Source organism: Periophthalmus magnuspinnatus, chromosome 1, assembly GCF_009829125.3.
Source record: "Periophthalmus magnuspinnatus isolate fPerMag1 chromosome 1, fPerMag1.2.pri, whole genome shotgun sequence".
NCBI classification, from domain to species: Eukaryota; Metazoa; Chordata; class Actinopteri; order Gobiiformes; family Gobiidae; genus Periophthalmus; species Periophthalmus magnuspinnatus.
The window spans coordinates 34,023,079-34,036,764 of NC_047126.1; the positions used below are offsets into that span (position 1 = coordinate 34,023,079).

Below are 13,686 nucleotides of genomic sequence, written 5' to 3' on the forward strand. Positions count from 1 at the left end.
AACATGTGTGAATGAAACAAAACACAATTCCAGGTCTGTTTGTGATGAGGAAACAGCATTACAACAGATATCAGAGAGTAGTGTAATATGGACCGAAGCTCCAGACTGAAGAGGAGACCTGTCAGACTCCAAACGCCACAGGAGTCACTTTCACTTCACACTCAAACACATTGTTCAGACAAAGTGCCGTCTCACATTTTGCCTCCACAAGATTTCACAGATGATTTTCTTTTCTTTCTGAAACGAGACACTGCAAAACAAGAAAAACAAACACCTTGATCCGACTGTCAAAAATGGGCGATACATGTGAACATTTAAAACTTCAGGCGACAGTGTTTCCAAAAGTAAATGGTCAAATTTTCATACAGCACTTTTCCCCCATCAAGGAACCACTTACCCATTCACACACAGCATCAGCATTCATCTTTGAGAGTGGGATTTGAACCGCCAACCTTCAGATCAGAGGACAAACGCTCAACCAATTGAACCACTGTCACCCAGTCCGAGCAGAGAGGGTCAGAGAAACAGATGAGTTTATAAAAAACAACTAGCATGAAAACACATACTTCCTGATTCTCAGACAGTAAAAGGCTTTATAATTAAAGGCAAACAACTTATTTTAACCTCAAGAGTGGCTTCTACAACATATCTGTCCTTGGATGAGACACATTCTGCTCAAATACATGGGAAAAATTTTAGATGTGACCCGTCCTTCAGTGTCTCTGCATTAAACCTGCATTTGACTCATCCTTCAGTGTCTCTGGGTTAAACCTGCATTTGACCCATCCTTAAGTGTCTCTGGGTTAAACCTACATTTGACCCACCTTTCAGTGCCTCTGGGTTTACCTGCATTTGACCCATCCTTCAGTGTCTCTGGGTTAAACCTGCATTTGACACATCCTTCAGTGTCTCTGGGTTAAGCCTGCATTTGACCCATCCTTCAGTATTTCTGGATTCAACCTGCATTTGATTTGTCCTTCAGTGTCTCTGGGTTAAATCTGCATTTGACCCATCCTTCAGTGTCTCTGGGTTAAACCTGCATTTGACCCATCATTCAGTGTCTCTGGGTTAAACCTGCATTTGACCCATTCTTCAGTGTCTCTGGGTTAAACCGGCATTTAATCTGTCCTTCAGTGGCTCTGTGCGTAATTTTAATATTGGAAACAGGAAACTCCATTCAAACACAGAGATTACATTCAAGCTCCACACAGAAAAACTAATCAAATCAGGGCCATAATCCTTTAAAGGGCCCATATGAGACTATTCTCCAATCTCTGATCTAATGACGTTTCCTCATCACAAACTACAGACCTGGAGTTGTGTTGTGTTTCATTCACACATGTTTAACACATGAACCCTGTATATTTAGGCTGAGTTCTTCTCTGAAACTGAAAACACTGTTCCGCCTTGTGATTTCATCATGTGGTCATTCGGGAAGTGCTCCACTGTGTTGTTAAACTCCATACACCTTGATTGATTAGAATCATTTGGATGATTTCAGCCCTGGAGTTGCCCGTCTCTACTAAACTAAAGGTAAAAGGACCTGTTAACTTGAAAACTAGCGCTTCATGACATCACAAGTTGGATCAGAGCATTTTGAGATTTGGAGATGTAGACAGTCTAATAAATCAGGATTAAATGAATCAAAAACACAACTCTCATGTTTTTCAGGAGGTAACAACATTATAAGATGACTTAATGCTCACAAGAATCTATTTTGTATCATACAGGATCTTTAAGCTGAGTAAACATGAGAGAGAGAAGCCCCACATGTCCACTCTTATCTGGTAAACTGCAGCAGGAGGCAGGGCATGTGTTTGAATGCTATAAGATCTAATGAATGGAATTTGCTGGTTGATTGTTTGAGATGGGTTAGGGTTAGGTTTAGTCCCAGTTTACTCCAGGTTTAGTCCCGGTTTAGTCCTGGTTTTGACAAGTCCTGGTCTCTTCTGCTTTTTGGTGCAGACATGATATTTGCTCTTGTTATCTGCAAATACCATCACACACCACGCACTGACCCCACCCCTGATCCCCTATGACCACCAATTTCACCTCCAGATTTCAAAATCAGCCGCTGCCCAAACCTTCACACCATCACACCATCACACCAAATGTTTGTACTTGTTTTCACTGTGATCTAAATATTAATTATCGTCCCTGATTTTACTTTCTTTCTTTCCTAACTCCTTGTATTAAAGTGGGACTAACCACCTAAACTCCGCCCACATTTCAAATAGAGCTGCTAAACTGGATGGACTAAAGGGGAGAGTGAGGGGGGAGGAGGTCTGAAGGACTAAAGGAGAGAAAGGGGGGGGGGTGTCTGAAGGACTAAAGGAGAAAGTGAGAGGGGAGGAGGGGCAAGGTCTGAAGGATTAAAGGGGAGAGTGGGGGGGAGGACGGGCAGGATCTGGAGGGCTAAAGGGGAGAGTGAGGAGAAGAGGGGCAGGATCTGGAGAACTAAAGGGGTGAGTGAGGGTGGAAGAGGTCTGGAGATATAAAGAACAGTGTGATTGGTCTAACAGGTCTCCACACTTCAAATTACATCCAGGAGTTTGTAATCAGAAACACCTGGCTGTGATCAAGGCAGCTCTGAAGACAGCACACATCCAGTTTTTGACCAAAAAGCTGGACATGTACCTAGTTTGCACTGAAATTGCAAAAAAAAATTACTTGGAAGAATAGGAAATTATATTATCTATTAACACCATATATAGGGTTTATTTTTAGAGAGTCTTTCCAGACCAGATCTGCAGTCCAATTTCTTCAGGACAGCATTCCAAGTGTGTGAGAAATACGGAAACATGCCTACGGGACTATAAACCAGGATGAAGGGTCCTTTTTACTCTCACACACACGGGGATATTGTCCTGAAGAAGGTGGACTGCAGATGGCACTGTCGTCTTGTCTCCACCGGTAGGGAGTCGGTGCCAAAATCTGTTTCACTCAGCTGACCAGACATGCCACAGTAACATCACATGACCACTCTGAGGCTCTAGTGAGCATTCGAAACAGTTAGGGATGAAAACAAATTAAACTTTGGTCTTGAAGAATCTCTTAAAATAAATCAGGAAGACCAGATGAACCTCATTGGACGATATACAGAGTTTAGCTCCAAAACAAAATTACATTTTGTGTTTAGTCCCACTCTAAAGATTACAACTTCAGCTTTTTCATGTCTTTATGCTACAAACTACTGTTTTATCGTTTCTTTGTCTACACATTTTGTTGTCTACTAATTTACATCTAGTGTGATACATTTTTTCATTTTTTTTACAAAATTTGTCAAAATATTTGCCATCTTTTCAACAAAATCTACTTCCACGCTTCCCACCTACCTTTCCAGTCCCATCCTGGTTCTTCCCTGGGCCTCTCCTCAATCCCCTTGGCCCCGCTCTGGCCTGTAGCTTGATCAGCTCAAACGAATGGCTTCTTTTTGGCTCCAGCCGTTTGTAATGCCTGAAAAAATTTAACAAAATCACTGCTGCATCAGAGTGACTTAACCGGATTTGTGTCTTTGGTCTGCCATCTTGGACTGCTGTGTACAGAAACCCCACATGGACAAACTCAAGGATCTGTTTGTATGATTCAAAGATAACCACCATAATTGTGGCTTGACTTATATTAAAAGTGTATTCTTTAAGATGTTTTAAGAGGGAAAAATGTCTCTGCAAGGCTCCCATAGCTACTTGTATGCCCCTAAAATGGGTTAGGTGGCACCTACTTATGCCATGCAATATGGCCTATGTTACATTAAATTTGATAGAGGACTTCACGAAGAAGTCAAAGGTTTATATATATATATATATATATATATATATATATATATATATATATATATATATATATATATATATATATATAAATATATATATATATATATATATATATATATATATATATAAATAATTTCCATGTGAATATTTGAATACCTCGAATACCTTTTCAAACCAAAGTTCTTCTAACTGGCCCTAAAATGTCAATGAGTTTCAAATGTATTTTGAGCTGAAGTGTGACGGCTTCATTGTGACCATATGAAAGGAACTTGCAGAGCATTTGATCAAGTTCTAATGAAAGTAGTTTGTCCATGTGATGTTCCTGTACTGTGCTGGCCAAGATGGCAGACTGACACGTGACGCAGATCAGGTGGTGCTCAAGGTTTCCTCAGTGCTCCTCTAACATGTCTCTCCTATGTTTGTCTTGTCACCGTGTGTGTGTTGCGTGGCAGATAAATGGCTCATTTAAGCTGGGAGCTGCTCGTGTGCTGTCCGGGTGGCAGATGCAGTGCCTAGTGCCCGGTCTCCAGGACAACAACAACATGAACGGCAGCGGCTCCGAGCAGGCCGACATCCTGCCCCCCAACTGCATGGTCAAGGACCGATGGAAAGTGGTGAGTACAGACAAAATTGATTTATTTTTGGATAGCCCCTTGAGACGTACCATCTCTTTTTCGAGGGGTTGTTAAAAGTTTGCCATACTCACACTTTAAGTCTTAAGCTTTACAATGGATTGTGTCATACTTATCAAGTAGATCAGGACCTGTCAGAAAAGGTGTATGTTAGGAATGCAGCAATATCGTTTTCCCCAAATTTGATGTTTATCTCTGGACATGTCTGTGTAATCCCTCTGTCATCCAGGTATGATCCATAATAAAAGAAAATTTCAAACTGTCAACTGGACAAAAGGTTGTCCTTCAACCTTTTGTCCAGTTGACAGATTTACTATCTCTATACATGCCTGTGACACAATAACCTTAAACAAGTGAACAAATGTTTAAAAAGACAGCATCTTTAAGTGTCATAAGCAGCAACAAATAAATGAATTATGAAACAATACTTAGCCATAGGAGTTACTATTTCAACCTTCTACAGGTCAAATATCATCGTAATACAAAAACAAAAAGACTACAACAACAACAAAAATCTCCCTATTATTGCAAAGAAACTATACACACAATGAATATTGGGCCCCAAAATATTCCAACAATAAGTCAATATAGTGATAATCCTGACAGCTCTATGTGAAGTGTTTTAGTTTGTTAGCTCAGAATCGATTTTACTCTTAATGAGGCTGCTGTTTTGATGACAATTTATTTGGATGATTTCTTACTTTTTGATCTGACTCTTGTCTCTCTCCGTTTACATGCTTGTGTCTGCACTGCTCTGTTTCGTCTGCAGCAGCGACAGTAGCTCCTCCCCTCACACTCCTGGTCTCTTGCAGACTCTCAGCACTTTCCCATCTTCTATCTGAAGTCTGAAACTGTGTTATATTACATAGAAATGTTTCACCAAACTGTTTTCTGAGAAAAACTTAAGATAGAATCAGATTTTTGTCCTATCGGGAGTTGCATCGTGTGTGCATTACAAGTGCATTTGATTCATGCCATGTAAATCCAAAAGCATTTTTAGAGCTTTTCAAAGTTCATATTTTGGTAATTTTCTGTATCTATCAGTGTAAATTAAAAAGTGACCTCTGTTAGAATATTGTTGTATTCCTAGTATGCATTACTCACCCTGTCGGCATGCGTCAGTGGGGACCCTCAAGGCTCAATGCTTGAGCCTTTATTGTTTTCCCTTATGTAAATGATAAAAACCATATTACCTTGGTGCTGACACTTTTTATTGATCTGTTTTTGTTTGTTTGTTTAAAGATGTTTTTTCAATATGTTTTTATGAATCTTTACAGTTTTATTTATTGTAAATGGTCTGGAACATTTTCAAAAATGTTACTAAATGAATGTTGTAAATCTGTTAAATAATCTAGAAAGGGTATATATTGGCTCATTCTTTAGGCCCTGGCTCAAACCTAACTGGGTCTTGATTTTCAACAAAAAGGTGAAAGTGGCTAACTGAAAAGCTATTGATTAATGCTAGCCAGCTTGTGACTGTAATGTTATTTGAGAGAGACTTGTGTAACAGCACAAATTAACTCACCTGTTGTAGTTCAGCTAAATCAGTTCTTTATGGTCAGATTGTGCTGAAATAAAGCTCAGATTAAAGTGATAACTTGAGTAACAGAGCTTCAGACAGAGCAGAGCCTACAGTTAGCATCACACCCCCGGAGAATGTTGATGACATCAGCTGCAAAGCATCAATAGTTTCACGTATGCATAAGTTTCAGCATTCTGTTATATATAACATTTTGACAAATTTCCAAGATTAAAAAAATATAATATTTAATGTATAATATTTTAATTACTATGACAACAGTCCAAATTCTTCATGATTTGGAAAGCCGTGGAAAGCCACTCCAGACCTAGACCAGATCAGTGTTGTCATGATGCTAAAATTTCAAACTCAATTTTGATACTAAGGAAGAGGCTCAATACTCAATACGAATCCCGATACCACAATGATAATAAAAACACTCTTTGTTTAAATAGTAGAATGCGATTTCCACATTAAATGTCGTACTTTGTTTTCTATTGTCATGTGGCCTTATATCTGTGTATTCCTTCAGTGGTCCAGGTAATTTCCACAGTGGTCCATGCGCGTTTACTAGTTTATGTGGTCTAATACTTGTGAAAGATGCATCCCAAGATCATTCAGGAGAGGTTCATTAGTGTCCTGTGAATGGGATTTTTAGTATTGATACCTACTCAAATGAGTGTCTAGTTTTGATACTAGTTGTAATATTGATTTGTATCTGATTTTTGATTCTTTTGACAATCCTGTGTGTGTGTTGTCCTTTGTGTTGCCCTGTGTAGCTGAAGAAGATTGGCGGTGGTGGGTTCGGGGAGATCTATGAGGCGCTGGACCTTCTGACCAGAGAGAACGTAGCTTTGAAGGTGGAGTCGGCGCAGCAGCCCAAACAGGTGCTGAAGATGGAGGTGGCTGTGCTCAAGAAACTGCAGGGTGAGTGTCTGCTCTAAACCACACATCTCACCCTCATGCCTCACCCTCATGTGTCACCCTCACATCTCACCCTTACCCCCACCTTTCACCCTCACGTCTCACTCTCACATCTCACCTTCACGTGTTACTCACACCCACACTCTCACGCATGTCTCACTCTCACCCTCATGTCTCACCTAAACGTCTCACTCTCACCCACACATTTCACCCTCACATTTCACCCACACATCTCACTCTGCCCCACGTGTCTCACTCTAATCCTCACATCTCTTGCTCAGGTCTCACCCTCACATCTCACCCTCATGTCTCACTCTCACGTCTCACATCTCACCCTCATGTGTTACTCACACCCACACTCTTATGCACATGTCTCACTCTCACCCTCACCCGCATGTCTCACTCTCACCGTCACATCTCACCCTCACCCACATGTCTTAAATTGTAAAATGCATTTTGTAATACATTCTGTTAAAATAGTCCAATCGGAGTACTGTATTCCAAATACTTGGAATACTTTTACAAGGAGTTGCCTGTGATTAGGACAGTATTTCGTGAAGTACTTAAAATCGCCACAGACGTGTTTTTGACCAGAAAGCTGCAAATGTATGTAATTTGTACTAAAATGAAAGCATCATAGACAGAGTTTAGTAGTAGAAAAACATGTTGTTTTAGGATTTAGTTCCACTTTAAGTTAGTCTGTGCAGGAATTAAGATAGATGTGGAGATAGATTTACTTTTGATTCCATAGTGGCCAGCTCCCAGGCTCAGATAGACAGGTACGTAGATAGATTCAACACAATTTAACACAATGTGTAATTTCTACTCTAAATATTATTAATCAAATGGGACTTCTAATGTCCCTCGTCCCACAGACTTGGACTTTCTCTCCTTTACTCTGAGTTTGCATGGTTTGATTTGGGGCTCTTTGATTTTAAATGAATATGTTTAAATCATGTTTCATCTCACCACGACGTATCCCTGTTCATTTCTGTTTTGTTATTAGTTGATGAAAATATCTTTCAAAATTCTACTCCTTAATAATTTACTTTAATTCAATGTGGTTTTCAGTAAAAATGTGTATATATATATATATATATATAAAATTTTTATTTTTTATTTTTTTAAGTTGATGTAATCCTTCTTTCATTAAGTCAGGAGAGAGCCAATGGAAGAATGGTGCCTTTTCTTCTATTGGACCTCTCCTGACTTAATGAAAGAAGAACGTCACCTCCAAACAGAGCCGTGTGCGCTGAGAGGTGAAGCGATCTCTGACAATTACATAAGAAGCGCTGGAGCCAGGGCTGTGTCATGTGACCAGGGTCAGGCCACGTGATTGGTCGGTTTGTGAGTCACAGATGATGAGCCACCACATTTCTTATGCTTCATAAAATGCTCTTATTTCAGTCTCACCTCAGCGAATTTATGTCAGTGTAAAAGTGTACAGTGTAAGTGCTGTATGTTCTGCTTTTCGTCCTAATGTTTGACAAATCATCCCCAAAGTCCCCATTTCTCACTTTCTGCATTTTCAAAGATGTCTTTGATGCTGTGTCCTGGTTCAGAAAAAAACTCACTCTAAAACCTTTTCAGAGTGGTATGATCACAATCTGTGTAGTCACAATACAGCGCCCCCTTCTGGTGCAGTGCTTCATAAACTGTGATGCCTCTGGTGGTACATGGGGTCATGTGTAGATTCAAGTTCAGTTTGCAATGTGTTGTGTGTTCTCTTTTTAGTAGTTTAGTTTTTCGTTTTGGCCAATTAAGTCCTGGTTTAGTCCTGGTTTACTGCTTGTGGAGCCCTGGTGCAGTTCTTGTTTAGTTCTAGTTTAGTTCTGCTCTAGTCCTGGCTTATTTCTTATTTAGTCCTAGTTTAGTTCTTGGTTAGTTTCGGTCTAGTCCTGGCTTACTTCTTGTTTAGTCCTGGTCTAGTCCTGATCCAGTTCTTGTTTAGTAGTGGTTTATTCCTAGTCTAACTCTGGTTTAGTTCATGTTTAGTCCTGGTCTAGTTCTTGTTTAGTCCTACTTCAGTTCTTGTTTAGTCCTGGTTTAGTTCTGGTTTAGTTCTGGTTTAGTGCTGGTTTAGTTCTTGTTTAGTGCTGGTTTAGCTCATGTTCAGTCCTGGTCTTATCCTGGTTTAGTTATTGTTTTGTCCTGGTCTAGTCCTGGTTTAGTTCTTGTTTAGTCCTGGTTTAGTTCTTGTTGAGTTCTGATCTAGTCCTGATTTACTTCTTGTTTAGTCCTGGATTAGTTCTTGTTGAGTCCTGATCTAGTCCTGGTTTAATTCTTGTTTCTTCCTGGTCTAGTCGTGGTTTACTTCTTCTTTTGTCTTAATTTAGTTATTGTTTAGTCCTGGTCTAGTACTTTTTTCGTCCTGGTCTTAACCTGTTTTACTGTTCTTGTGACCAGAACTAGACAGGTCTAGTCCTGGTTTAGTTCTTGATTGGTCCTGGTTTTGTTCTTGTTTAGTCCTGGTTTAGTTCGTGTTTAGTTCTGGTCTAGGCCTGGTTTAATTCTTTTTTAATCCTGGTTTAGTTCTTGTTTAGTCCTGATTTACTTCTTGTTTAGTTCTGGTCCTAGTCTAGTCCTGGTCCAGTTCTGGACTAGTCCTAGTCTAGTCCAAGTCTAGTTCTTGTTTAGTACTGATCTAGTCCTGGTTTAGTTATTGCTTAGTCCTGGTCTAGTCGTGATTTACTTCTTGTTTAATCCTGGTTTAGTTATTTTTAGTCCTGGTTTAGTTCTTGTTTTTATTCATGGTCTAGTTCTTGTTTAGTTATTGTTTAGTTCTGGTTTAGTTTTTGTTTATTCCTGGTCTAGTCCTGGTTTAGTTCTTGTTTAGTCCTGATCTAGTCCTGGTTTAATTCTTGTTTCTTCCTGGCTTAGTCCAGGTTTACTTATTGTTTTTTCTTAGTTTAGTCCTGGTCTTGTTCTTTTTTCGTCCTGGTCTTGATGTGGTTTAGTTCTTGTTGAATCCTGGTTTAGTCCTGGTTTACTTCTGCTTTTGTTTTAGTTTAGGTCTTGTTTAGTCCTGGTCTAGTTCTTTTTTTTGTCTTGGTCTAGTCCTGGTTTATTTCTTGTTTAATTCTGGTCTAGGCCTGGTTTAATTCTTGTTCAGCCCTGACTTAATTTTTGCTTAGTCCTGGTCTAGTCCTGATTTTCTGCTTGTTTAATCTTTGTTTAGTTCTTTTTAGTCCTGGTTTAGTTCTTGTTTCAACCTGGTTTAGTACTTGTTTAGTCATGGTTTACTCATGGCCTCGTCCTGGTTTAGTTCTGGTTTAGTCCTGGTCTAGTCCTCGTCTACTTCTTTTTAGTCCTGGTTTACTTCTTTTTTAGTCCTGGTTTAGTTCTTGTTTAGTCCTTGTTTAGCTCATGTTTAGTCCTGGTCTTGTCCTGGTTTAGTTTTTTTTTGTCCTGGTCTAGTCCTGGTTTAGTCCTGTTCTAGTCCTGGTCTTGTCCTGGTTTAGATCCTGTTTTGTCTTAGTCTAGTGCTGGTGTGATTCTTGTTTAGTCCTGGTTTAGTTCTTGTTTAGTCTTGGTCTTGACCTGGTTTAGATCTCGTTTAGTCTTAGTCTAGTCCTGGTTTAGTCCTAGTTCAGTCCTGGTTTACTTCTTGTTTAGTCCTGGTTTAGTTCTCGTTTAGTCCTGGTCTTGACCTGGTTTAGATATTGTTTAGTTCCGGTCTACTCATTGTCTAGTTCTTGTTTAATCCTGGTTTATTTCTTGTTTAACACTGATGTACTTTCTGTTTAGCCCTGGTTTAGTTTTTGTTTAGTCCTGGTCTAGCCCTGGTTTAGTTCTTGTTTATTCCTGGTTTAATTCTTGTTCAGTCCTGTTCTTGTCCTGGTTTTGTTCTTGTTTATTCCTGCTCTAGTTCTTGTTTAGTTCTGGTTTAGTTTTTGTTTATTCCTGGTCTAGTCCTTGTTAAGTTCTTGTTTAGTCCTGATCTACTCCTGGTTTAATTGTTTTTGAGTCCTGGTCTAGTCCTGGTTTAATTATTGGTTCTTCCTGATCTACTCCTTGTTTACTTCTTCTTTTGTTTTAGTTTAGTTCTTGTTTAGTTCTGGTCTAGATCTTTTTTCATCCTAATCTTGACCTGGTTTAGTTCTTGTTTAGTCCTTGTCTAGTCCTGGTTTGCTTCTTGTTTAGTCCTGGTTTAGTTCTTGTATAGTCCTGATTTAGTCCTGGTTTAGTTCTTTTTGTCCTGTTTCAGTTGTTGGTTAGCACGTATTTAGTTCTTGTTTTGTTCTGATTTAGCTCTTGTTCAGCCCTGGTTTTGTCGTGGTTTAGTTATTGTTTAGTCCTGGTCTAGTCGTGATTCACTTCTTCTTTAGTCCTGGTTTAGTTCTTATTTGGTCCTGGTCTAGTCCTGGTCTATTCTTGATCTTGTCCAGGTCTAGTTTTAGTCCTGTTTACTTTGATTTTAGTCCTAGTTTAATCCATGAATAATCCTGCTCTAATATCTATCAACGTAATGATATCGTGCCCGAAGTGGTGATCTCCCTTGATGTGCAAAAAGCGTTTGATAGAATTGAATAAAAAATTTTATTCACTACACTTAAAAAGATGGGATTTGGCCCTATTTTCTGTTCTTGGATCAATATTCTCTATGCGGCACCTCAAGCAGCAATTAGAACAAATAAGGTTGTGTCTAGCTTTTTTCCCCTTGCCCGTGGGACAAGGCAGGGCTGCCCATTAAGCCCAATCTTATTTGATATTGCTATTGAACCCCTGGCAATTATGATAAGGGAATCTGTCCAATTAGCTGGAATACAAAGAGCAGGACAAATTCATAAATTAGCCCTCTATGCAGATGACCTTCTTTTTTTTCTGATCCACATACCACTATCCCTATTGCTCTCAATCTTATAAACAAATTTGGACAGGTGTCTGGATATAAATTAAATATGTCTAAAAGCATACTTTTCCCGATAAACAAAAAGGCTCAACAATTAAATATCCAGGCTTTCCCCTTCACAATCAACAAGGACCATTTTGATTATTTGGGTGTATGTGTCACCTACAATTATAGTATAGTATAATTTCACAAAAGCACTAGAAAAAGCCAAACAAGATATGAACAGGTGGTCAAAACTCCCCTTATCATTGGTTGGAAGGCTTCTATACCTGTTTCAGACAGTGCCAGTCTTCATCCCTAAAGCCTTTTTCAATAAACTGAATGGACACATGTCCATGTACATCTGGAATAAAAACATCCCTCGAATCAGAAGAGAGTTTTTGGAAAGACAGAAGGAGGATGGTGGCTTATCATTGCCAAACTTTCTTTATTACTACTGTGCAACAAACATCCACAAACTGTTGTTTTGGGCAGCAGACAAGTTGGAGGTGGAGTCTCCGTCTTGGGTACAGCTTGAACGGCATTCTATTAATCCAGCTTCACTCTTATCACTTTTGTGTAGTCCTCTACCTTTGAGTAAACATCTGTGGACAAACAATGTTGTTGTTCAGGGCACTTTAAGAATATGGTCTCAATTTAGAACCCATTTCAAATTCAAACGTTCTCTAATTTCAGCTCCTATTGAGCGTAATGTCCATTTTGCCCCATCTGTAATAGACCCATCTTTTCAGTATTGGCATAGGAGAGGACTAAGATGCATTAAGCATCTTTTTAAAAATTATAAATTTATCTCCTTTGAACAACTAAAGAATGACTTTGATATCCCACAATCTCATTTTTTCAGGTATCTCCAAATACGTAGTTTTGTTAAAACTGCTTTCTCTTTAACCTTACCCCCAAACACATGACTCGAAGAGTGTTTAGACTTAAACCCAGTTGACAAAGGCTTGGTGTCAGTCATCTGCAATAGAATTCAGGGTGCAGCATCCCCGTCTTTGGGCCATTTAAAAATTCAGTTGGAAGAGGAACTGGGTGACCATTTCACTGATAACACTTGGCAAAAAGCAATTATGATAATCCATTCGACATTTATTTGCATAAGACATGGCTTGTTACAGTTTAAGGTGCTGCACAGGTTGCATTTGTCACCAAGTAAAATAGCCAGACTGTACCCCGGTGCAGATCCTTCTTGTATGAGGTGTGGTCATGACCCAGCCAACCTAAGCCACATGTTCTGGTTATGTCCCCGGTTTAATTACTTCTGGGAGAAAATATTTAAAATTATTTCTTTTATATGCAAAAGGAATTTTGTGGCAAATTCCACTACAGCCTTGTTTGGGGTTGTGCCTCCGAATATTTCAGTGACCCCTCACCAGGTGAATGCAGTAGCTTTCATTACGCTGATTGCAAGACGCCTAATACTGTTTAATTGGAAAAAAGAAGCCCCACCATCCTTTAAGAGGTGGGTGGAAGAAGTCATGTCCCACTTAAAGCTTGAACACCTGAGATACACTGTAAATGGATTAGTCCAAGATTATCATAAAACCTGGCAGCCATTCCTCTTATATTTTGAATCTGAGCTAAGCGCATAGCCCACCTATTTCACCTTCTATTCACCTTGTAATTTTGTATTAAAATTCTCATTACTTATTTATCTTTATTTATTTTATGTTATTTTACTGTGTTATTATTATTTAATTATTTACTTATTTTAACTGTAGTAGTATTAGGTTTTTGTTGTTTTTTTTGTGTGTGTGTGTGTGTGTATTATATTCTATTAAGCATTTATGCAACCACTATATTCATCCCTTTGTATCTGATCTTGAAATTGATCTTGTAATTTTTGTTTTCTCATCAAACTGATCAGTATATCCAATTCCAGCCCACATATTTGTACATGTGGGTGCATGTCTGTGTATGTTTATATATGTATATACATGTATGTATGTGTATCTAGGTATATATAGTTTCCTTCTCTCTTTGTTT

The 13,686-nt window shown here is 39.0% G+C and overlaps 1 protein-coding gene across 1 annotated transcript in view; it reads left to right on the plus strand.

The window, feature by feature from the left end:
- Nucleotides 1-13,686, plus strand: part of ttbk1a (tau tubulin kinase 1a) — a 99,106-nt gene that overhangs the window by 12,785 nt on the left and 72,635 nt on the right. The window contains exons 2-3 of the mRNA XM_055224481.1: nucleotides 4,226-4,387; nucleotides 6,704-6,851. Of these exons, the coding sequence (XP_055080456.1) occupies nucleotides 4,277-4,387; nucleotides 6,704-6,851 (259 nt within the window). The 5' untranslated portion in view covers nucleotides 4,226-4,276. The remainder of the gene's footprint in view (nucleotides 1-4,225; nucleotides 4,388-6,703; nucleotides 6,852-13,686) is intronic.